Below are 26,027 nucleotides of genomic sequence, written 5' to 3' on the forward strand. Positions count from 1 at the left end.
TGTGCTGTATTTCCTGCTGGAGTTTTCCTGGACTTTTGATCATTTGCTGCTGGTTCTGTCTCTGCTAAATCCTGGAGTTGGATACTTCCTGTTTCATTTTTCTCATGATAAACCTTACAGACTGTAACTGAGTCTGTCTGATAAATCAAACAGAAGACTTTTGTTTTCCATCCTTGGGATAATTTTCTCTCTCCTTCCTGTAACATTTCCAGTTTTTCAAACTATCCTATTTAAAGCAACATCAGCAGAGCTGGACTCGGTGTTCTTGGTTTTTATATCACTGATTCTTAATGTTAATTTAAAGAAAAAACACTTCTCTGCTCTAGACACTTAGATCCAGAGCTGTTTTCCTTCCCTCCATAGTGCTGCCTCAACACCTACACTGTCACTCCCATAAATACACTGACAATGTAGCTATGTATACACAGCTACTGAACAAATAATTATTTCATAGGATCATAGGATATCCTGAGTGGGAAGGGACCCATAAGGATCATCGAGTCCAACTCCTGGCTCCACACAGGACCAGCCGAATCAGAGCATATGACTGACAGCGTTAGCCAGACGTTTCTTGAACTCAGTCAAGCTCGGTGCCGTGACCACCTCCCTGGGGAGCCTGTTCCAGTGCCCGACCACCCTCTCAGTGAAGAACCTTTTCCTGATATCCAACCTAAACCTCCCCCGTCGCAGCTTCATGCCGGTCCCTCGGGTTCTATCCCTGGTCACCAGAGGGAGGAGATCAGCGCCTGCCCCTTCGCTCCCCTCCTGAGGAAGCTGTAGGCCGCGATGAGGTCTCCCCTCAGTCTCCTCTTCTCTAGGCTGAACAAACCAAGGGACTTCAGCCTCTCCTCATATATCTTCCCCTCTAGACCCTTCACCATCTTTGTTGCCCTCCTTTGGACACTCTCCAATAGGTTTATGACCTTTTTGTACTGTGGCGCCCAAAACTGCACGCAGTACTCGAGGTGAGGCCGCACCAGCGCAGTGTAGAGTGGGACAATCCCTTCCCTAGACCGGCTAGCAATGCCGTGCTTGATGCAGCCCAGGGTACGGTTGGCCTTCCTGGCAGCCTGGGCACGCTGTTGGCTCATGTTCAACTTGCTGGTGACCAAGACCCCCAAGTCCCTTTCAGCATGGCTGCTCTCCAGCGTCTCATCACCCAGTCTGTGTGTACAGCCAGGGTTGCCCCTTCCCAGGTGCAGAGTCCGGCACTTGCCCTTGTTAAACCTCATGCGGTTGGTGATTGCCCAGTTCTCCAGTCTGTCCAGATCTCTCTGCATCTATTTAAGCAGTGATGTTAGTTTTTATCTACCTCCAATCTCAGAAAATTTTACAGTACAGACCAGCAGACAAGCCATCTCTCAGGAAGAAAGTTTCCGCAGCTTGATAAAAACTGGCGTCTTCACCTTCCACTCTCTATTTCTGTTAAAAAGTGCTGAGGATTAACTATATGTTTAGACTAATCCTCGTATAGAGAGATGACCCTACCGAGTCTTCTCATTTACATGATGAGACTATAGCAGGAACTAGACAGTAAAGATGATTGTTACTTGAAGGCAAAGTTTGTGAAGAAAAATAGTATCTTTTATTACACCAATTCCACTAAAAGATATTACTTCACAAACCTTGCCTCTTTTACATCTTTAGAGCAACAATGCTAATTACCTTTACGCTGTTTCCATTATTTTGATTCTACTTCCGCCTAGCAATTTTATTCTATCTTTTAAAGTTTTTCTGCTTAAAATTTCTCACGTAGCGTTTTTGCAATCAAACGTGTCCAGACTGTTTTCTGGCTATAAGACCAGCTCACATCCATGCAGTTAAAGTGTTTCACCATCCAAACCTACGCTCATATGCACACCGTATTTTGGGACTAGTGTCTCCCATGCTAATTCCCATACTGTCTCCAGCAATTGTTTGAGAAAATGCTAGCTGGCCTGGTCCAGAACTACGGCTGGGATTGTGCCAACAATTTAACAGCGTAGACGAGAAAGCTCAAGCTCCTGGTGACATTTTGTGGCACTGTTAAATCTGTCTTGATTAAGGATGATGTTGCTAAAACACGTAGCCATACATGCCTGTAAGTCTTCCCAGTTTGGGAGCTTCGGCATGCACGGATACAGGTCCCTCCCCTCCCTTTTCTGTTGAATTCCTTTGTCAGTGACTCATGTAACTGTCATTGTACCTTAACAGGTCTGGCATTTGCTACTTTTTAATTTATGTTTTGCTTTCTCTGCTTTTGATCTGGAGCCTCTTTTTAGGCTGGTGACCCGTTTGACCTCAGATCATCACTTGCCTCTACTCTGCTGAGCTCCTGAACAGCCAGGGACATGGTGACAAAAGTCAAGGTGGTCTAACCAGGTGGTATTTCATCTTGCTTTTCCGGCTCTTCCTCAGCTTTCTGCAATTTTCAGTTTCTTCAATCTACCGGCAACACTGCCCCACGCTATTTTACTTATCCTGCCCAACGACCGCCTCCTCCCTTCTCATTTTTGCTCCATTAATACAGCCACACAGCAAACAGAAGATACGGTTGCAGTTTGCACAGGCTTACTGTACTGGAACTAACCCCACCACCATGGTGGGGCCAGAGGCAAGTGCACTGTAAAGGAAAAGCCGCCCAGCTCCTGCTTTACCCACTCGTACCACACAGATCTGCCTTCACCCGCGGAGGCCACAGCCTTTTTGGTGCCTTCATCCCCTTATAAATCTACCTTTCTGCTGGGAATCAGGGTAAACCCCTTCCTCTGCCCCACTGCTGTCAGTTGTTCTAGTTGCATTAAAATCAGGTAGATTTGTATGTGCTGTGGTCACAGCTCTCAGCTCCGGTGGCAGACACACAGTGACCTTGTCCTACACCATCCTCATAACTCAGAGCTTTCTTTCTTCCACAGATCACCTGCCCTACCTCTGCCCTTCTGACTCTTCTTCCCTGACATCATGTTTCTTGTCTTTCTTCTCAAGTGGCTGAGCTCCTCAGCTGTCTTGATGGAAGGACAGAAGGACACGGGGCCTGAACTGTGGCTGGCAATTTAGGCTCAGGAGAGAAACCCTGTGTCTTTAATGTGCCTCCTTTAACCGCAGAAGTAACTAATTCGTTTTCGTCAGGAGGCTTGAATGGTTTATCGCTCTGCTCCCTTTTGTGTGATTATCCAGGAGGGGGCTGGGGACTAACATAATCCTCACAGATACTCCATACTCGCAGCTCTGCAGTGAAAACAGCAAGTAAGGTGAAAGTGCAGCTTTGTTGATAGAATTGTGTTGACAATGGGCCTTACTCCAGTGCAGCGACGTCATTCAGGGGTTGCGTCTATCCACATCCCCAACCAGTGTAACCGTATCGGCACAAGCCTGCAGCATCAACTTGTGGCTTTCAGCCTGTTCATTCAAGCATGAAGTAAAGCAAGTACAGAGGGGAAGCACTGCCCTCTTCTGATCGCTCAGCATATATCAAGTTGGGATTGTCATGCCTTTATTTGCCCAAAGCAGGTATAAAAAGCACCAAAGACTTGACATTAAAATCCCAATGAGTTTAGAAGTCCTAAAGCCCCACTGACTTCTCTTAAAATGGAAAGAACTCTTACTCAGACACCTCAGGGGAGCGTCTAACCCCACCAGTAGGGGTTTGATGATGTTTCAGCTGAGTTTAAGATCTTGAAATCAGCATACAGCGCTTTTCTCTCTCTCGTCTAACACAGTGTGTATGTGTACCGCAAAATGAGAATGGACCTCACAGGGACTGAACAGAGCCAGTGGTGAGACTTGAAAGCTAAAGGAGGAGTCCCATCAGCATATGCACGCTGGATGACTCTTGCTTCTGCTTTTAATCTGATAGACACCTCACGCTCTCAGCTGGGGATCCCAGGCAATTATACTATTAACCTTCATAGGTCTCCAAATTGTACTGGCTTGAGAGGCCAAAGAATGAATTTTCTGTATTTGTTAGCACAATATCATCACCTCCACCCGACGTCTCTATGAGGCTAGCGAGGGCTAGCATCTAAACCAGTGCAAATCACTTAGTTTCCTACAAAAGAAGTGAGAAAAGAGCGTATGAGCTGACAAGCAGAGCACCAGCTTGGCACTAAAGAGAAACAGCTTTTGCTTTTGGAGCTAACATTTGCCTGCTGAACATTGCTGAGGGCAAAGCAATCCACGGGACTCTGCTAAAGCAGCGTTACAGCTGCTAACCCACAATGTTACATCGATGTCCTCAAGTCATCCAATGTGCACTCTCACCGGCCACATATTGCTAGCTGAACCATAAAATATAACTCCTCCTGCAGGTGAAGGTTGCTATTAAAACCATGATCAAGGAGAAACAATTGCATGATGAGTTTTTACATCTCATACAAACAATAAAAGCCATAAATCCTTTACATTGATTGTGCATCGTAGCACTTTCCAGAATGAGCAGACATCTGGATTTGTAACAGCGTCAGACATCTTAGTTATGAGATAGCCAGATAGAGAGTGATGAGCCAGCTACAAAACCTCCACTGTAAAGCGAGCTTTGGCATCTATTCAGAAGCTATTCTGTAGTTTAAATTACAGAGAACCTGACTCCATCAAGATTTCATCAGCACTGCTGTGAACGGAAGTCTCTGATTTTTGACAGCTTTCACAAAAAAGATTTTTCTCTTTTCTGAGAGCGAGAGAACTTGAGTTTCTTGAAAATTCTGACCTATTTAGCTAGTAAGGTTTTCTTCCAGTTTTGGCTTATTTTCCTCAATCTGAGGATGAGGTGGGCTGAGGCTGAATGAAGCCACTGCTTAAATGCACTTGAGGATAAAAGATGGCATGACCCAGAGCTGCAGAAGCCACAGGGCTTACCTCTGCTCTGAGCCTGCTGGCCAGAGGTCTAAAGGCAGCGTGCTGAAAGAAGAAAGCCATCAGGCAGCCATCACAGAAAGCTCTTAGGAACTATTTACCCATGGCAAATCTATATGGGCTATTCCCAACCACCTCTATCCTCTTCACGTGCTTGGAAATGGCTTCCAGGAGGAATTGCTCCTTTTTCTTTGCAGGACCTGAGCTTAGGCTGCCTGACCTGCAGGCTGGAGTGGTCCCTTCTGTCCTGAGGAGGGTTTTTGGGGGTCCCTTTGCACCCCTGCTGTTATTTAATGCCCTCATTTAATGCACTCCCAGGGCTGCTCCTCCACCGCTCCAGGAGTCAGTTGAAGACTGACTCATCGGGGAAACTGCCAGCAGAAGCTGTTAGACGCTATCAGAAGCAAAAGCCTCCAGATGCCAACCCTCACAGCAGCGCTCCCCAGAGAAAGCGCGTGGCCAGGCCTGGAAGTGGGCATGCAGGACTGCAATCAGTGTGTATTTTCTGCATGATTGAGCCCAGGAGAATCAGTTCATTACTCCTTCAGTCGCAGTCATTCCCCTCAGCTCCTGCAGACTGCAAATTGCAGCCACCGGAGAATACTCACAGCTGTACCTGTTGCTTTTTGGATACTTTACTTTCCAGCACTTCATACAAAAGCCTGAACAACAAGACAGTGTACTTTTACAACTGCTGATAAACTCATGTGAATGCAAGCTGCACGTTATCACTCTCCCAAATATCTGGGTGGGTTGAGCAAACTCGTGGCAGCACCAGGTTACTGTTCAGAAATATTTGGACTTCTTATTTTGAGCTTCCCCCAACAGATCACATGCTTCTGTCTATGAGAGAAAAAGCAGTCTCCCACATAATTTTTTAAATATTGCTACAAAGCATGAGCCTCTTGGGTTTTAAAAGCCAACTCATTTAGCAGGTACACCTATCAGTTCTGTCCCAGGTGGGAAGAGGTTACTCCCTGCCTTCTTTGTCAGAAGGTGCAGTGAAGAGACTATCCAAGCTGAAGATGGGGTTTTATATTTTTTAGACACATGGATACAATCCAGGTGGCCTCAGGTCAGCACAAATAGTGTAATTTCCTTTTCTATTCTAACCTCTGTTACTTAAATACCAACCCAGGCGAACAAAGTGCTTAGCCACACGCATGTGTGACCCCATTGACTTAAATGACTCTACTGACCTGCTTGATGATGATGTGCTTAAATGCTTTGCTGGAGAAAGCCTACCGGATGCAATTCAGCAAGACAAAGCACCTCCTGGCTTCATTCGCCAGAGTGGGGAACACTCACCACCCCACAAGCCACTCCTCACTGCTCACACGTATGACAAATAGGTGTGATCCCATTACTTCTCCCTGCAGGAGGGAAAGCTTGATGTCAAATCACCAACCACTGGTAGACCCTTGCTTTGCAGCTCTGCTGCACATCCTGAGTACTAAAAATGGAAGTCTGCTGGAGGATAAGCTCTCACTCCGGGTGGTGGCATCAGATTGAGTCCCCTGTGGGGTTGATCTGTAGGGTTTAATCCAGGCAGTGAATTAGAAAGGCCAGGAACCCCACTTTTATCAGCTCTCCTGCAGAGGGCGGTCCGTCCTCATCTAACAGCTCACAGCTCCAGGAGCTGCACAACTCTGAAGTCAAACAGACTTTTAACCAGGAAACACAATTCTTCCCACTTGCCCAGTGAATGAGAAAGAGCTGTCCTCTGGAGCGACAGCCCCGGCTTGGGGACATCCTCCCGAAGGAGACCTTTGTCTGGCTGCGGTTCCGCACCCTGGACACCCTAGATGCAAAGAGGCCTCCAGTAGCTGGTGGGAGTCCCTGAATCCACCAGTCAGCTCCGCTTCTTCCATCTGCCTGCTCAGCTCCCTAACCCCTCAACTTCCTCTCTCCCACGGTTTCTCCCTCCACCCCTTCTTTTCTCAATTCATCTCCTCAAAGAGCAGATCCTGGCTTACAAACATCCTGGCAAACAGTTCAGCAGACCCAGCAGGAACCTCAGCCAGAAACAGACTCTTAATAGCTGGGGCATGTGGGCTTGGTGTTTGCCCTTCCCCTGGACGAGCCGGTGCAGGTGGTGGGTTCCCTGCAAGCTGCCACTCTGCCTGTTGGTGATAACTTCACTGCCTTAAACTAGATGATCTTTAAAGGTCCCTTCCTACCCAAACCGTTCTATGATTCTATAAAAGCGTAACAATTGGAGAAGAAAACCAGAGGACACCTCACTCTTTTCATCAGTCCACCTCAAAGCATTTTTTTTACGTCTCCCATTTTACAGATGAGGTTAAGGACACACACGCAGAGCTGGGGTGATGTTACCCCGGGCATTCGGCAAACCAGGGAGGAGCTCGCTGCAGAGCTCATCCCAAAGCGGCACCCTACATTGCTCCTAACCACCAAGTCGGGAAATAAGGGTTGGCTAATGGAAACTGAGGATGTGCACAGTGACGCTCATCTGAAGATGCAGCAACACAGAGAGACCATGCAGCTCCTGGGGCTACCGCTTAAAGTGGCAGGCAAGAGGGTGGAAGAACTTAGCATTTACTGGCAACTGCTGTGTTTGTGGGTTTGAGGAACATCATTTAGAGCAACAAAGTACCTGCTGTGGGAACGGACCCTCACCCAGTGGAGAGATGACAAACAGGTCTTGCCCATGTCTGGTTTTTAATGAGCCGCTTCAGTTAGTGTGAAATGTCAGTCAGTGTCTCTGGAGATGGAGAAGTCGCAGCCAGAAGAAGAAACTAAGGCTCCTGCTGCTCAGCCCCTCTGTAAATGGCTCTGTGATTAAATATTTCAGTTTGTTGCTCAGCAGTTCATGGGCTGACATTTTTGCTACCATTTCCTTCAGTTTCCTGTTTGTTTTTTCACTGGAGACTGAGTGAAGGCACAGCCTGGCTGAGGATTAAGGGGGGTAACAAAACAAATAAACTGCGCCACTGCCAGCTCTCTGTAGACGCACAACTCCACATGTCAGCACCGTCTCTGTTCCCAGCCAAGCCTGTCCCTCTGCCATGGGAGGATGGAGCAGCTCACCCAGACCAGGCAAAGCCCGTCCAGCTCTGGCAGCACTCAGGAAGGCAGTGGCGTACAGGCTCCAGAAGCAGATAGCAGGATGAGATGTGCAGCAGCCATGTCTGAGAGATTTGCTGCTAATTTTGGCCAGAAAAGCTAATTTCTCTGCATACTTTTGTAGGAGGAAAATAATGAGCCATCTCGGTTGATGGGACCACAGAGGGCTCTCGCTGCTCAGCACGCTGTATTAGTGGCAGAGGCACTCAAGTGTAAGGCCTCGTTTTACTGCTGTGGCAGCCTTTTCAGCCTACGATGAATAACCATCATATACCATCTTCTCTGGAGAGAGAGGCTTTTCTTCCTTCCTTTTGCAGCTGACAGTTGCATGGGATTACACAAGGAAAATCTCCAAATTGTTTTTAACTGTTTCCAGGAGGGTTGTCTCTTGTTTCTCAACCTCCCTGGAGGTGTTTATCTACACTGGACAGACGGCAGGAGTCTGCACGTCCTTCTAGCCTTCCCTAGCCTTCCTCACATCCGGCTGTGCCAAACGGTTGAGTCTTGAGCCTGAGGAGAGCTTCTCAGTTGAAGGTCTCCTCCTCCCCAGCACTGACTGTTCTGGGGACTGATGAGTCTTCTTGGGTAGGATGTGAATGCTGCCCATCCACAAACATGGTTAGGCTCATGAAACTCCTAAAAAGATGGGCTAATCGCTCAGGGATGGAATAACTCAAATATCAACCACCTCCAGCAGGCTGAAGAAGCAGATGATTTGTATGCGGACAGCTTGGATCCTCTGTGCATTTGCTTTGCTGTCTGTTTTAGAGAAGGCCTGACTGGGATGACCAGCGGCTTCCCAGCACCCAGCCACTCGTGAGCACAGGTCCCTTGCAGAACAGAGCAAAAATGCTTCGGGCTGAAACCATTTTCTTCCCTTATCGCGCGTTATTGCTCAGCAGGGGAATTTCATCACCTCTGCGCGCTCACATGCTCTCTTCCCCATCCCATCTCCCATCAGCAGTGTGTTTTCACTGTGCTGCTTCTCACGTGGGGAGATGCAGCACTAAACTTGCCTTGGGGCAAGAGGCTTTTTACCATGGCTCTGGCCTGTGCACTCCAGCTGGCACTGAAGCAGTTAACAGTGGCCAGCAGGATTTGGGGGCACACAGCTTGTATTTTTAAGGGGAATTTTTCTTTCTTAAATTGTCATTCCACCACCTACTTCACCCCATCCATCTGACATTAACCCAACCCTATTCTTGCTCCAAGAGCAGTGGGGTGACTGCACAGAAACATGACGGCCCTGCCTGTCCCATCACCCAGCCCTGTTCGCAACCGGATGGAAGCTCAACCTCCCTTTATAATTGGACCTGGCTGAGTTCGAGCTGTTCCATTGATCTCCACTTCCCTCCTGAAGTGCCAGCAGGACTAACAGAAGTGCCCCAGGATTTTGAAATAGTTACAGCAATAACTATGGAGAAACAGCCAGCCAGCCCGGCACTGCCTGCTTAGTTTCGGAGCTGCACCTCTCACTGCTGGAGGCACGGCATTCCCAGGGCGCTCGCTAACCCAGCGTTGCCCTTCTTGCACTGCAATGTCAACCTGCAGCAGAGGAGAAATAGCAAGGGGAAAAAAAACAACCTTGAACACGGTCGGCATTGCACCCACACTTGTTGAGTCAAAAATCAAACCGGTTTGCATGCAGTTAGAAATGTAGACCAGCTCCTTTTAAATAGTTTTAAGATTTGCCTTACTGGTTTTTGGTGGCAGTTACGGAAGGAACTGCCGTAACACGCAGCGAGGGATGGAAAAGCGTGGGCCGTGGCGCTGAGTCAGGGATCATCACCAGCTCATTCCCTCCTGCTCCCTGTGCACCCCTGGCAGAGCTGGCAGTCACTAATGGGTGCCTGCAGCCCCAGGTGCCCAAGCCGCCCGTGCCAATGGGGAATGTGAGACAGGGGTAAAGGCTCTGCAGAGTTTGAAGATTTTTGCATTTTTAGCAGCTGGCTTGTGCCGGAGGTTTTAGCCAAGTTGCAAGGTTCAGGCTGTTCTGCTGTGGACTGTTTTCATTAGACTTGGCACTAGACTCAGGCTGTTCAAATCAGTTTGATAAAGTGTCCTTCTAGTGCAGAGCTGTATGAAAACAGGATATCACGAGAAACTCCTTATTCTTCAAAAAAAACCCCCAAAGAAATCACAGTTCTTGCCTCTGCTTTCCCTGATCACAGATCCAATCCCATACACCGGTTATTCCTACCTGTTCTATTCTGCAGTCTGGACTATCAAAGTTTTGTTTAATTACCCCAGACTTTTGCCCCAGATATTTATACCACCACCAGTATGACTGACATAGGAATTCCCATGAACACAAGGACAGAGCTAGCAACCAAGCATTAACCAGTCATCAGACGTGCCCCGAGTGGTTCTCACCCATGGACGCTGATGCAAAGAGAGTAAGCAGAAAGTTCAAATCACACCTCGAAGGACCTTTACCTACATCTGTTGCCATTTTCTGCGAGGAATATTACATATTGCTTAAATTTAAAACAATATACTATCTGTGTGTACACACAAATACTTCATGCAAGAGTGATGTATCACAGGAATTAATTATATTTTTAGGTATAGTCTGTCCTGTTAAAATGTACTTGGGTATATTCTCTCCAAAGATTAATAAAACTGTATGCAGACTTCCTAAAACACCATGTTTGCACTACAAAATTAATCAAAGCAACCCTTTCGAGGTCCTTTTGTTGCAATCTGTTCTGCCACAACCCAAGAGCTGATGGAATAAGCCCCCATGAGAAAAGCTTGTCTTTTTAAGACAGATTGTCTTTTTTTTTTTTTTAATAAATAAAACCCTACTCTTTGAATTTAGCGACGCGATTGTTATAAAATAGCTCCGACAGCAGCCAGATGGCAGTACAAAATGAGCATGGTCTCAGAAATTGAAGATGCACTTTGAGAGGACTACATTCACCCGAGTATTGTACTACTTCAAAATCAAACTCAGCCTTTGTAAATGTCAAAGGCAACTATTCACAAGCAAACACCATATGGTGTATTTGTCCTCTTCAATTCCTCTTACAATCAGTGGGAAAAGAAAAAAAAAAAAAAGAACATTTCAGACCTGAAATGACTGCGTGCCACATTATACAGTGCTCTCACCGCAAGCTCTCCAAAATGTTATTAGATGGTGCCATGAAGCTGCTTAAATACGGGTTTGTCCTGAGTTAAAAGAGAAAGAAATGATCATTAGCAGTCCAGCCTCCGATAGCTCTGTTTGTAATATTCATTGACATGTTGTGGTTTTACTCTGGGATCCAGATGTGATTTGCATAGGAAACACTTCCCAGGATGTCCCTAAAACTGTATTTAAAAGTAAGCTGAAGTTAATTTTTTCAGGACTCTAATGGTAAAGCTCTGAAGAGCTGGTTAATGCAGCTCTGTGATGGTGTAACAGCTGCTGAATCACAACGCGATTAAAAATAAACTGCAGTATTTGTGACTGGGGAAGAACAATCACTGGGCCAGCAACTGAACAGTCAGAGGCACCTCGTCTCCCTGATGGACTCCCAGTCCCCAGCTTGTGGCCGGTGGGTGGCTGTAGTGGAACAACAGACCCTTGCATGGAGGCCACCATGAGCAGCTCCCACAGGTTCAGGGAGGGGGAATGCTGCTCCTTCTGTTCTTCTTCAGATAAAACCATGTGAAAGGCCGGCCACAACGGTTGGGACCCACAAGGGTACTAACACACCTGATCGCTGGCTTAAATGCCAGCCTCTAAACTTGAGGTTCTCCTCAGCTTGGAGACATCTGCAGTCCCTCTGCTTCTGTCAGTGAAGTCTCATGCGTTGTCATTGCAGTGCCTCTCCACATCACCAAATGGGACCACGTCGCTCACTCCGGAGCCTCAGAGATCCCAACAAGCAGCCTCCATCCCTCCTGCCTCCGCTCAGCACGCCCACACCAGCACATCTCTAAACCCAGGGCATCCAGCCATCCCACTGCCACGTGGCCTCTGGCCCAACACACCATCTATATTATTAACGAGAGCAATGCTCCCTTTTTTCTCTTTCGCAAATAAGTAACGCAAGCAAATTTATTGAAATACCTGATGGTTAACTTTGCACTGAAATGATTCTTCAAACAACTGCAAGAAGAAACAGTTTGCAGAAGTCACTGTGTTGGTGACAAGGTTTAAATTCCCTCCCCGTGACCCTGACCACTCAGACAGACTGCACCAGCCAAAGCAAAGCTCGGTGAAAAGCCACTCAACACCAAATAACCCTGGAATGCAAATATTCATGCAATGCATGGGTTAGTTCGGTTGTTCACGATCATTTGCAGAAGAAACCTACAGGAATAAATATTTCAAGTCTCATAATAAGCAAAATAATGACACGCTACCAAGCAAGGAAGGCTCAGGCCTTAAATTTTATTGGTGTAGATGAGAAATCAATCTGGCTTGTGATCAGCTGAGCACACTCAGGTTAACAAATTAAACCCACCCCTCTCGTTCTCCCCCTTTTCCAGCACGTGATGCTGAGGTTTTGGACAACGTTAAATAACAGTTCACGAACTGAGATGGAAAATCCAGAGCAGCGGCAATAAGCTCTGTTTCCTTCTTGTGAAGTTAATATTAGACTTTAACTGTGGGCCCCCAAGCTCCCACTCCTCCTTAGAAGATAATACTCAAAAGCAAACCCGTTACTTTCATGGCCATAATAAATAGTCCTATATGCTTCTGGTGAAGATATTCAGGTCGAATGTCACAACCCACAGGAAATGGCTTCTGGCTTCAGAGGATGTGGCGATTCATGTCTGCTGGGAAAACACTGGTGTGATTTGATCGCTGCTGATTTCATGTGTCAGTGTGTCTCCATGTTTAACCCAGTGGTAGCAAGTAGTTGCTGAATCTGTCAGAAGAGAGTTTTAAAAGTCAGGTCTCACATTGCTGATCTTATCCTTCAGGTTTAAATTCCAGCGGCTCCCAAACATCTAATTTTCAGTTGATGCCTCCGGCTGCAGCATTTGTGCATCTCCTGTCAGAGCTGGACATTATCTGCTCCTCCCAGGGCAGCATCAGGGAGTGACGGGGCACAACGGTGGCTGCTGCCACCGCCTCCTCTCTGGGCACACACTCACTTGAGCACCAGCAATCCTGTTCCCAGCTTTTGTTGGCCGCTGCTGGGCGCACGGCGAACGAACGTGGACGATGGGCGGTGAGTTGTGGGCTGCTGGGACCAGATTCGGACCTGCTCCCCTGCAGGGGTGGCCACTCCTTTGGCCTCTGAATTTCTCCCACCGTGAGTAAAAGTGCTGAGCTTTAGTTGAGGTATATCAATAATATGCAACACACTGGAAACCAACCCTCTGTTTCTCCCTTGTTTCCCCTTTCTAAACCACCATGGGGGACGTTCAAACACTCAAAGCAAAGACCAGAGCCCAATGGCTTTGCCTTCTAGATGGCTTCTCCAATGGCTTTGCCTTCTCCACCCCTGCCCCAGGACTTCCACCTCATCCCATCCACGCAGCCAGCAGCCTTCACACCTATGCTGCTAATCAGCCGGAGTAACGACATTTCAATCAGCTTAAGGAGAGATCCTCACAATAAGAATAAGTTTTCGAGCTTGTCAATGCCTAGCACAAGCTCTCCTACAGCTAAACCTGTACCTGATCCCACCAAGAACAGAAACCAGGGTTAATACAGTAAATGCTGCTGTTAGTTATCATCCGAGTCTCACATGAGTTTTCTTCACATCTCAGAACATTTAGTAGATTGCTTGTTAAAAGGGTAGAAATAAATCATATAGGAACAATAGTTAAATATGGACCTTGGAGTTTCTAAGTACAGTAGTTTCTCTTTTACAAATGGAAGTAGTGCCACTGTGCTGGAGAGCACTGCAACACTATGGCAAGGAAACAGAGATTGGCTTTTATGACACTATTTACAGGTTTTCTATTTAAAAAACTGCCAAGCTTGATTAAATATAAGTATAGTACATTTCTTCCATATACAAACTCTTGTTAGCTGATTAATTATTAAGGTGCTCAGAAGTGTGGATGAAAACAGAAGTTACAATAGATCTGTTGTGTTTGCCTCTATTTACAAACCGTGCTCGGTTGCCTGCTGACACCGGCATCTTCCAAAGAAACTGCAAGCAAAGTGGCCAGTTACGAATTCAGTGCCATAGGAACTGTTGTTTTCTTCACAACATCTTTCTTAGAAGGTAAAATAGTAGTACTTTCATTCCTTTTTTTTATTACCAATGGTGGGTGCCCTTGCTGAGTCTGGGTAGCGGGTGGTGCCAGGCAGCATCACACCGTGAGACACCCTGTTTCTAGCTCTCCACTCCTGCCCAGCCCTTACCACCAGAATTTGCTGGTCTGCTGGGCAGCTGCCTGAGACAGGACTTGCAGCGCCAGGTTGTTACACTGAAATGCGTCCTATGGGGCCTCCTAAGTACCTGGAGAGCACAGATCTACCCCCTACTCAGAAGGGAGAATTTATGTGCGAGAAACTAAACAAGGAGAACGCGCTTAGCAAACATTTTGTCTTCTGATCAGAAAAAATAAAATAAAATCCAAAGTGGCCCATATTTTGTAGGTCAAATTCCTTCCCCATTAACATTCTCAAAGAGTTATTTTCTGTCTGATGGCCAAACTCTACTTCTAGTTCCATTCTCTGCTGACCGATGGCTGACCACGGACACTGCCCGGCATTGCTACTCTCTGTACTCACACAGGTGCTTCAGAGGAGCTCAAAGTTTGGTGTTTTGGGAACCCGTCAAACCAGGAGAGTATCTGACCATAATGAAAATGCTGATTTTGTCCTCATCTTTTTAAGATGCTATAGAAAAAGAAAGGAAAAGAAGTTGATTTGACTTCTGTTTGTAAACTTAGCACGTACTGGCATCTTTCTCTTGTACATTTAAGTTTCAAACAGGTCCCAGAGATTGCAAGGCAAGAGTGTTAAGGCAGTATAAGAAACTCAGTATTTCATTCAAACCTCTTGATTCCCTTAAAGGTATTTCTAAGGCATCAAAAGGGGCATGTGGTTTGTGCTCGCCTTTTCTGAAAAAGGCATTCGGTGTAGTGTAAAAAACAGATGCTCAATGACAGACTGAAGCCACTCAGCCCCAGGCAATGGCCACACCATCAGAGAGGAACAGGGAGATACAACGGGGTTTCCCGGGTGTGGGCTCCTCACCATCGGTCTTTCTGGTACACCTCTGTTTGTACAATCTCACCGGGGTGCTCAGATATGCAGGCCCCGTTGATGTCATTGAGCTTGTTGTCTGGAATATCCTCGGGTTTTGTGCAAAGTTTCAGTGCCCTGGAGATGAAGACGTCCAAGTCAAACTCAGGGTCTGTTTCACTGTTCAGCTCCGTGGGCTCCTTGTGGAGGTGGTGAGGTGAAGATGGCAGGCTCCGTTCCTGCATCTCCGGAAGAGGACTGGGACACTCGAGACCCACCTGCGTGCTCTTCACCCACTGAGCAATCTCCAGGAAGAGGTTGGATGGTTCTTCTTCCAGCGATAGCTCAGCTGCAGGAGCTATGGTTGCTCTTTTCCAGTGGGATAAATCTAAAATTAGCTTGGGCTCTGAGTAATGATGGGGCTTATTGTCTCTCCACAACAATTTATCCAAGTAGGAAGGTGACCCCACTTTGTAATCACATGATTTCCCACAATCGACATCAAACACTCGGTCCATGGATGAGTGGGAGAGCTCCAAGAACCTCTCTGAGCTGCTTTGTGAGTATTTCCGTGGATCGACTTGTGCTTCTTCAGCGATGGATTCAGACCCTGCCCGGGGGTCCCGCTGAACCTCATCCATGTCGTGGTATTTATCGTGTCTCCATTCCAAATCAGAGGAGAGGCTTACGTGATACCTGCAAAAGACATGATGCTGTTAGATGCGCAGATGATGGCTTTGTTAGAAACAACAGTGCTCAAACAGATACGCATGCTGCTGCTATTTTTACCTTTTTCTTGCTAATATGCCGCTTACCTATAGATCTTTAAGTTCTTATTAATATTAGAGACCTTTTTTTTGTGCGTTAAAAAAAAGTAGGGAGGGCTGAGTAATTTAGGAGGAGTCTGAGGTTTGCCCAGGCTGCATGGGCAGGACCAGTAGTGGGAATAAAAGCCCAACAACCAAACCGACTGGTTCTTTCATTTAGCCGATCATCACCTTCTTTCTGCTTGGGATTAAACTACGATTAACAATATTAACAATCAAACTGTCCCTCAGCCCAGAGACAAGCACCTGCAGTGTGAGCGCTCCTTGTTTGTAGCCATAAAAGTAAAAAAGATGAGCTTAAATCCCCACTGAGATCAGACATCACCAGTTTACGCTGATGTCATGGACCAAGAGCATCCCTGAAGGGTCACCTTGCCGAGCGATAACATCTCAAGCCAGGCAAACTCCCTTGATTGCAATTACCTGACAACACCTGTTCTTAGACACGGTTTTCAAAGTGACATCTAATTTACTGGCTCCTAATGGAGTTGCCTTTAAAAGATGTGTTATCGCAAGTATTGGGACACTCTGTCCCGGCAATGAAAGGTGTCCTACAAAACACAGGCAAAATCATTTCCCGTTTCTAAAACACTCAGCTTGTGTTGCAAAATTTATGGCATAATACCAGATGTCCCAAGATGGGTAGCAGGAGCAACAGTCTAGGTCCGAGCTTCTTGTGTCACGCCAAGAAAGCCAAGAGCTAAAAGGGTGACAAGGTGCCCTCCAGCAACTGATTTGCTGCTTTGGGGACTATAACTGGCAGGGATCCCGGAGCTGTGGGGATACACTGAAGGTAGATATCCTGAGAAAAGCGTCAAGCTTTCCTCTCTACCTAATTTACCTGGTTGTCCTCCCCAGCCGCCCCCCTGACACCTGTTCACTCAGGCAAAGAGATTAATAACAGCGAAGGCAAAGGATTTCTTTAGATTATTTTTTCAATGCTGGTGAAATATAGCAGATTAAGAAGGCGAAGAGATTTAATTGCTATGCAGAGAGGAACAATGCTGCAGACATCCTCAGCCAGCTCAGCTGGAAGAAGCTCTATAGAAAAGTGAACCTTGTTAATTCTTAGCTGCTTATTTTCTCCTACCTGCTCCGGTACTAGGACTGGCCTAGTAACTGGGGTAATCATCTAGGACATGAGAGACCTCAGCTCAAGCCTTTGATCTGCTCTAAACTTCCTGTACAAGTTTCAACAAACCATTTCAAAGTCAACACAATTAAAGATTTTTAAAAAAGACCCCAGATCTGTAGCCTCTGGGGCTTCCGCACCTTGAACAGTGATAAATATAGAGCTCCAAATCAGGCCCAGTCCCCAAAAGGTACAAAATTGCATTATTTTATAACTAGTATTATAGGGACAGAGAACAGAGGGAAGAACTGTAGTGTCATTTAAACAGATGTAACTCAAATGAAGACAATATAGGCTGTTAATAAAACCTAGAGCGGAAAGATAGTAACTGGAACGTGCAGACTCAACATCTACTCCCTACGGAAATCAATGACAAACCTTTTGTTAGTTTCAACAGGGTGCCGGCTTGGGTTAGAATTACAATATGGCACGAAGAAGGAAAAGCAGATATTCTTCCTTGGTCTGGAGCACTGGTCTGGTGTGGCTGAACCCAATCAAGAGCAGGTCAGAGACTCACCAGTCAGGTTCTGCCTAAAGAATTTAAGCCAGTATCTGGCCCAGCCCTGGGTACCGTACCTGTCCCAGTTAGACATCTGGCTCTGGTTGGCTTCCATCAGTAAAATATCATCAATCTCATCCTCAATCCGGAACGGATGCTGAGATACTGGTTCATCCTCAGGGCAGGAATATGGACTCATGTAAGGATGCTGCAGACCCATCTCAGCCGTTAATCGATCCATAGGGTTAAATGTCAGTATTTTCTCCAGAAAATCAATAGCTGTGAAGCAGAGAGAAACAAGCTCACTAATTCCTCAAAAGCAATACCAGCTTCCTTTCCAGGATGAGCCTCGTGAACCCCCCATAACAAATCCCCTCGAAGTAAGGAAGGAATTAAAGGTTACATCCCGTGTGCATCTAAACCAGGCATTTCTGTCCTTGCTGCATCCATCTTACCCCCACGGGAGCTGTGTGCTTGCAGTGGAGCAATCTTGCAGCCCGCAGGCGTCACTTTATCTAGCAAGGCAGGCAAAATGACGGCGAAAGCATCGCACCTCCACAGGACACCATATACATGTTATACCCAGTGCTGTGATCCAGGGCCAGAACTCTAAGCTCATACCCCAAAAACACCTTTGGACGGTGTCGGGATTTGATTCCACGCTCTCAGATCCATTCAACAGGGACATTGCATTTCACACAACTGATTTCACATCTTTTATGTGCAACTTAAAAGTGGGATTAGATTTAAAGTGCAATTTTTCAAATTCTCCGGCATGACCAACACTATGAAATTATTTTGTCCCGAGTGCCTAAAATTATTTTAGAAAGACCGTGGAGCATGAACTCTTTCTATGATAATGAAGGAGGAAATTAAGTGCAACTGAAGTGACTAGAATTAAGTCTAAAGATAGAGGGTTTGTTGTGATTTTTTTGATGATTCCTTTTACTGAGGTTACGTGAAAAGATCAAATCCTGTCATGAAAGATGTTGGTTACTCAGTTGATTCTTGGTGCATGGAAGGGTCCCTCGGAGTTCAGATAATACAAATAGGAATATGCCTTTCTTCAGTTATATCTTTTGCATTTACCTTCAGAAATATCCCCAATAAACACTTAATTGTGTGAATGGGACCATTTCTTCAGGGCAAAATCACTCAGCGGAAAGGAAAGGCCATACCTATTGCCTCAGCGCTTAAACATTAACCAATATCCGATTGTCTCCCACAGGATTACTTCATTGCTTGGACTAATTAAGTAGGAAGGAATCAATAGCTTCATAAGGTCACTGACTGCGGGCAACAAGCATGGTGGGACGATATATTAGGAGTTATATATTACGATATATTATGGGTCAGACAGGCAGCAAAATGTCAATGAATTATGTAAGGGGCGCAGGTGACCTTTCTTCCCACAGTAACGACAGGGAATAAATCCATTCCTGTTTGCCAGAGGCTGATGCGCTCCCTGGGTAACCTGGGCCAGCGGGTATCACCCATATAACGGACGTCTTATACCGAAGAGTTATGCTAGTGAACATAAGCTGGGCTTGGTCTTGATGTCTTCCTGAAAGCAGGTGGCCATGTTCACCAGCCCGGTTTAAGCCCTGGAAGGAGCTCAGAAGAGCTGATGTGCCCTGGTCCCCACTGCTCAAATGTGGCTGCCGCCCTGCAAGCTCTCACTGCCTACAAAGCTGCTCCAGGCAAAAGCTGAGGTCCAAAAGCCTGTGGTTTGCAGGCCCTTTGCGACAACATACTGCTGATTTTTTTTTTTAAGCTTTAGCCGAAGGAGGGAAGTGGCTGAAGTGGTATTCAAGCATTGCAGGCTGCAACAGCCCAACACAAGCGATGTCCAAGCCTCGAAGCACTTGGACAACATTTCTGCCTGTGTAGCAACCGTCTCACGGAGTTTAGGTATTTGTGAAGTGAAAGCATGTATTTTCTTGTACTCTACAACTGTGTTCATGAAAAAAGCACAGCAAGAAATCAACAGGGTGTAAAAATAACCTCTGGGCTAAACCCTTGCTTACAGCTCAAGAAGAGGCATAGGAAGGCAGGGATGGTCCTTGAAATTGTCTTGGACTAGTCTTGGGAGACTATTTCATCCTTATTTCTGTATGAGCTACCTGCAAGAAAGCTACTGCATCGTGAGTGCTGTCCTGCAGTCCGCACCCTCCCTGCTGGGACAGTGAGCAGGACCTGGGGGGACAGCACTGGGGACACGTGAGCTCCAGGTGGGGCCATGCACTGCAGATATCTTAATCCCATTCAGCAGCGTTGGTGCGCTTGGCCTTAGAGGATGATTCCTGTGACCCTCTGGGGAAACAGGTCTGAAAAGATGGCAGCTGGGGGAAGTCCCAGGAGAAGGACATTGCTGAAGCCAGCGGGCACTATGGTACCTTCACTGTCCACTTCGGGGAGCAGCTTGCGCAGCGGCTTCCTGACTTCCCATGTGCTGTTGATGAACGTTGGCATCACTTTGAGCAGCTCCTCTTTGTCTTCCTCATGGATAACAGGGATTGTCTCCAGAATAAGCTGCATCTGTTCCAGCTCGTGACCCCCTAAATGGGGAGAAAACAGGCAGTGAGATGAGACCCAGAAGTTAAATTGGGGGGTGGGGGCGTTGGTATTATCGGCCACCCATCTAAAATGAGCCACATCACTGCAGCACCGCGTCCCCCACCAGCCCACCCACGCTGACGTGTGCCCGCATTAGCCACCAATCTTTGCTCCAAGGAGAAGGTGGTGGGATTTCCAGTCGGGTCACCTCTTTTCAGGGTGAAAGAGTTAACCTAGACAATTTGCCCTCCTGGTGTAATCGCCCTGAGGCTGTCTGTGCAGCTTTTTGACTAACCTAGCCATCTATTTAAAATGGCTACAAAGCAGAAACCGTACCTGACTGAAATTATGGGGCATGGGAGCTCTTACCCATCAGTGGAGTCCGTCCTGCATGATGGAAGGATTCAGATATTGGCTCTAACAGCCTCAAAACTGATGACCCTCTTTAAGCAATACTATGGCTGGGCTTGTTTATAACCCCAAATGAAGCATCCCGGCTCACACAGCTGTGGCCAGGCAGGGCAGTGCCTGATGCCATCACCACGTGTCCCTGCCACGCGCTGTGCTACACCGAGAAGCAAAGCCCCTCTGCGCAGTGGCGACAAAAAGTGCTGCGACAACCCCAACGGTAACAAGAAGATCATGAACCCAGCTCCAGGGGTCCCAAAGCTTCATCTTTAAATGAATGCAAGTGCCCGACTGCTCTCCCGATGGGAAAGGTGTTTTCTGACTGGCTCCCGCTGGCTGCTGGGCATCAAGTCAAGGCTCTGATGGTGACGATCCCCACAACTGCTATGAGCCATCATATATTTTTAATGTTTTTTCTTCAGGACATATTTACCCACGCATCCCTAAGCCCCCTCTCAGGACTGGCTACCAGTCAGTGAGAGAACAGCAGTGCTAGCAGAGCGGAGCCAACCGCCTCGTTAATGAACATTAATCCCATTCTTTAGTGCACTATTGGATGTGACCAAGAGCTCCACAGCTGATTTTCAGTTTCCTATGTGTACAGAGAAGCAGCCTGGCAGAAATACTGAGTCACACTATTGATTTTCTGCCTGCCAGAAATGCCGGTTATAAATATTCTGTCATTAGAGGCAGGACTATCCATTAACACAGCAAGCTAGCTGGCTGGGGCAGACAAACCAACGGGGATTTTTGGGCTACCAAGTCTCTGCTGTCCAAGTAATGGATCCACCGCTTTACTGGCAAGCCGAACCCGGCTGATCCATGGCAAGAGAAGTGAACCTCATTTATGGCACAGCACTTCCAATCAGTCTGCAGGGAGGGTGGAGAGGTCAACTTGTAGGGGATGCTGGAGACCATTGCTGGCATCAAGCCCTCAAGCAACCCCATCCCTTTGGAGGTCCCTGGCACCTCGCAGGGGCTGCCCTTCCCAGCCCAGAGCTCTTCATGGGTCTGCAGAAGGTTTCCAGACTCACATCACTGGAGCTAACCCCAAACACACCTTCCCTGGGTAAGGGTAGGTCCAAACGTCAAAGTTGGGGGAAAGGGTCTCCATCCATCACGGCCTCATCGCTCCAACAAGGTTTGGTTCAATGCAGTCGCAGCCACTTTCACCCTGAATGGCAAAGCTCCGAGCCAGAACATGGCAATGGACTTAGACAACCCCAAACCAACACTGACATTAGCACGGCTGGTCACCATCACACCACACATCCTCTCAGAATAAAACCTCAGAAGAAGACAGAGCAATAGCAAAAGCAAAAAAGACGGAGGGACACCTTCCTAATATCAATCCTGGGCAAATGAATTCACTTTCCCATAGAAAAACTAATTTTAGGTTATTTAGAGGTTCACAGCATGGCTCCGGGAGAAACTAAAGATGACCATCAGGAAACAAAACCCTTGTTAGTCAGGCTAATTCCCAAACTGTGATCAAAATTACAGGGTATTAAGAGTCACAAAGGCGTTGTGGCTGTTCTCTCAGTGCAGCTCCAGCCACTGCTCACTGAAGGTACCTGGTAGCTGAAAGGCACCGTGTTTAGTTACACAAAGAAGCTGCTAATGCAACGCTGGAAGCATTGAATTATAGCTTTCAAAAACCCAATTCTCCACCATTATCCTCTATTTATGTAATTCCTAGGGACCTTCTGGAGGCATTAATCCCTGAAAAGAAAAACATGAATTACAGACAGAACGAATGCAATGTGCTGTTGTTACCCGAGGAGAGAACGAGGAGCTCTGCATCGTGTCTCGGAAAAGGTAACCCTTCCCTGGGCTTGCGATCAAGTACCGGGTGAGCACCCAAGCCCTGCTAGTGAATGCTCTGGGAGCAAGCACGGATCCCAGGGGAAAAGCCACTGCGCCACCTCCCAGCACTCAGTCATGGGCACGGCCCCACTGGTGAACCCCATGGGTATCTGAGAGGACAGGAAGCTTTTCTTTTTTCTTCTATTTTCTCTTGCTTCCACTGGCTATGCTTTCGTATATGCTTGGGCAGCAGAGGGTTGAAAAGTCACTGGAGGGAGCTGTAGCCGCTCAGTTACGGATGCTCTTCCCTGTTTTCCACACCGCTTGTGGTGGGGAGCTCTCTAAAGGTCTGCGAACCAGGTTTTATCTGTTGGAGACGTGCTACGCTCCTGCAGGTTTCGGGTCAGCCAAATTTCTTGTGCCCTCCCGGGCCTCTGCCAAGCCCAAAGCTACTCCTGCCACCACATTGCCCAGAGAAGGGGCTGCAGGGAGGGGGCTGGGAGTCCTGCTCTGTTGGGTGCTTGTTATCTTGAGTAGCAGAATGAAAGCAGTGAGTGACATCTATTCCTAATAACTGATCACCTTAATTTAACTGCGTTGCTTAAGCACTCCAGATAGACTACCGAGTTAATTATATTGACTTATGCTAAGCACCCAATTTAAATCATGCTGCTGACGCACACTCAAAAAACAATTTATCCAGTGTAAGGCAATTACTGGATGTTTGCAACTTTCTGGGAACTACATCGCTGTTATTTCCCACGGGGCGTTTGCCAGTGACCCAGGACTCTCTGAAAGCCTCGTCCTGCAGACGCAGAACATGGCTGCATCTGGCCAGGGACAAACTCGTTCTCCCAAGCGAAGAGGAGAAAAATCCAAAGCAAAGATGAACCCCCGCTGTCATGCAAGTGTTTGCCAGTTTCAGTTATTCTGAGTGACTGGGGTTTTATCCTCCTCCACTTTGGAGACCAGCAGATGAAAGACAGTTATGTGGCACGGGATGCCATGGGCACCCTGCTTCTTTACTTACTGCTATAGGAGGAGGCCAGGAAAACGGGGCACCGGGCCAAGACCTTCCCGTAACAACTCTACAGACTATTTTTAAAGCAACCCAAAAGGAATATGTATTTTGAGCTCCAGTTTTGATCCCCACCCATTGACTAAGTATCCTGCCATCATCTGGGGGCTTATTAAGCAATTGCACAGAGCTGGAAAGCAGAGAAGCAGGGATGCTTGCAGCACTTGTCCGGCTGAGCCCAGTCTGTGGTCTGCCAAATCCCATCTCCTGATCTCTAACCTGCTGCGGACTCTCAGGACCAACCTGCAAAGTCGGTTCCTGTATGGATGCTCTGGGCATCTCGCCCGGGCAGCTGGGACAGGACTGATCTCACCTGTAGCCATGTGCAACACCAGCATGGGCACTTCAGCTTGTTCTCTAGATGCTCTTTATGAGCAGTAGTGGAAAAATAAATATTTCCAAGGTATAATCAATCTCATCTGAAGGCAGACAGCTAACAGAGGCCAGATGAATCACATCCTGGAGCTGCCTTGACCATGACGGGAGCTTTAAGGACCAGGCTGGCCACCTAGGTGGTAGATGGCTGGTGTCAGCCAATGTAGCTTCTACCCCTGGGGTCCACAAACAGCAGGAAAACCAAGCTGGGGCTGAGACAGGGGTCAAACACAGTTTGGAAAGCCAGGATAAAGATGAGTGCTTGGGTGAGCTGATGGGGACAGCCAGAGAAGGACCTGGACAAGACAGTCTTGTTTTGCTGTTTGACACAAGGACAAGTACAGGAAAACAGAAATTGACTCAAGAGCCCAAAAGCATTTCCCTGGGGCTCCAGCTACACCCAGTTTAATATGAGGCAGCATGTTGCTCTGGTCTGGTGCAACTCCTGCAGCACCAGGACCCTGCCATCTGCGCTGGGGTTTGCTTCTGCTGCTCTGCTTTACCTGGGGCTGGTTCGGGTCCAGTGCCCTGGACTGGCAGAGCCTTAGGTCTGGCCAGGAAAGGCATCATCCAGTTTGCTTCCACTCAAAAAGCTTGGAGAATCTTCCACAGTGCAAACCACGGCTCAGGAAGGCGAGGCGGCTGGCAGAGCTGCCTTGGGAGCTCACTCACGTGCAGCATCTCCCAGCGAGACCAGAAAATGCCCGTGTCTGCAGGGACAAGCGGCACATGGAGACATCCCTGCTCTTGGAATATATCCCGAGGAAGCGTCAGGAGCAGCCAGGTCTGATGCATAATTTTCAGAGCTGAAGTCTCTGGACTTGAAAATGTTGGGGAAGAGAGATCGAGGACAAGAGGAAGGAAGGAAAGGGAGGCAATTTTAATGACCTCTTCAAAATGATACTGACTGCTTAATTTTCAGCTTTCACAAAAGAAATATGGAAGCTGCAAGCGGGAGCAGGGAGGGAGCGACAGAGCAGCTGCAATCAAACACTGGCTGCGGAGCTCTGCGGTGCACTGAAATATTTGTGAAGAAAATGTCCTCCATTATTAATGAGTCTAATTATTTATTTACACAACTCTGCAAACAGCTGCTCACGAAATGCGTTAAACTTTGTCATTCAAAACACTAATGGGCGATGGAGAGACAACCAAGGAGGAGCATTACTGCAGACCTTGGGCAGCTTCTTTGGTAGCAGGAGAGCGTCTCCTTCATTCCTGAGTGAATGCCTCTGTGTCCCAGCTTGGGAAGCACAGCTTTGCTTCTGACAGTACCATTTTTGGAATTGTATTAAATAAAGATTTGCTTCTCAAGAACATCAGAGTTAAGCTTCAAATATTGCACTGATAATTCTGTGCTCCTTGCCAGTGCTTTTTTTTGGTCTTCTTTTCCTTGCACTGCACTTTTACAACTCCAATATCCACTTATAGGAAAATCCTGAAAAAGGTTGAAAATGGGTAGTGGCATTCAAATGTCAAATAACCAACCACAGGATCCCTATAGCGATGCTAAAGCGTGTCCTTGGCTGGCAAGGAAAGGGGAATTCCCTCTGCCATGCTAAAAAGCCTTTGAATTGGGTAGTAAGGAAAGAGAGAAGGAGAAAAAAAAATTAATCAACAGGAGCCAGAAACCTACCAGCGAAGAGCATCCTTCCCGTCAGCATCTCGGCCAGGATGCAACCAGCTGCCCACATATCGATGGCTTTGGTGTAGTTGTTCGGTGAGAGGAGGAGGCGTGGGGAGCGATACCATTTTGTTACTAAGCCTTCGGAAAGGTAACCCTGAAAAAGTAGAGGCAGAGTCATCAGCAACCTTGCAAGAGAGCTCCTCCACTCCTCCCCAGTCAGCCCTCGCTGCCTGCCGCGGCCCCACCATCGGATCCTGCAGAGAAACCTGCCCACGGTGCTTCTGTGGTATCTATAGCAGGCTGAGGTTGTATATCTTGCAGGATGGTGAGACATACACCACTGGAAATAGAGATGCTTTGGTGCTCCAGGAGGCAAAGCACCTGCTGCTCCCCAAAAACTTACTTGCTGTTTGTCACCATGGTATTGAAGCATCTTCTGCAAAGGACAGATGGCTTAATAGCACAGATTTGCAGATCATACCTGCAAAAGTTACTTCAGGTCACTGTCAGAGGACTTCGATGTATTATATAAATCCCAATTTCACCATCTGAGACATTCTGGAAGTTAAGCATGTTACCTGAGTGCTTTGCTGGGACCCAGCTATAACCCCCCAGTGTGTGACGGAAGCCTTTGCCAGTTCAGTACCTGCAAGCGCTT

At 47.3% G+C, this 26,027-nt stretch overlaps 1 protein-coding gene across 3 annotated transcripts in view; it reads right to left on the bottom strand.

Moving 5' to 3' along the window:
* Positions 1-12,290: 12,290 nt before the first annotated feature.
* MAPK4 (mitogen-activated protein kinase 4) overlaps positions 12,291-26,027 on the bottom strand; it is a 43,831-nt gene continuing 30,094 nt past the window's right edge. For all 3 annotated transcript variants that reach the window (XM_054808964.1, XM_054808966.1, XM_054808965.1), the window contains exons 3-6: positions 25,379-25,523; positions 19,916-20,077; positions 17,597-17,798; positions 12,291-15,757 (exon numbers count right to left, since the gene is read on the bottom strand). In XM_054808964.1, the coding sequence (XP_054664939.1) occupies positions 15,070-15,757; positions 17,597-17,798; positions 19,916-20,077; positions 25,379-25,523 (1,197 nt within the window). In that variant the 3' untranslated portion in view covers positions 12,291-15,069. The remainder of the gene's footprint in view (positions 15,758-17,596; positions 17,799-19,915; positions 20,078-25,378; positions 25,524-26,027) is intronic.

Source organism: Grus americana, chromosome Z, assembly GCF_028858705.1.
Source record: "Grus americana isolate bGruAme1 chromosome Z, bGruAme1.mat, whole genome shotgun sequence".
NCBI lineage: Eukaryota > Metazoa > Chordata > Aves > Gruiformes > Gruidae > Grus > Grus americana.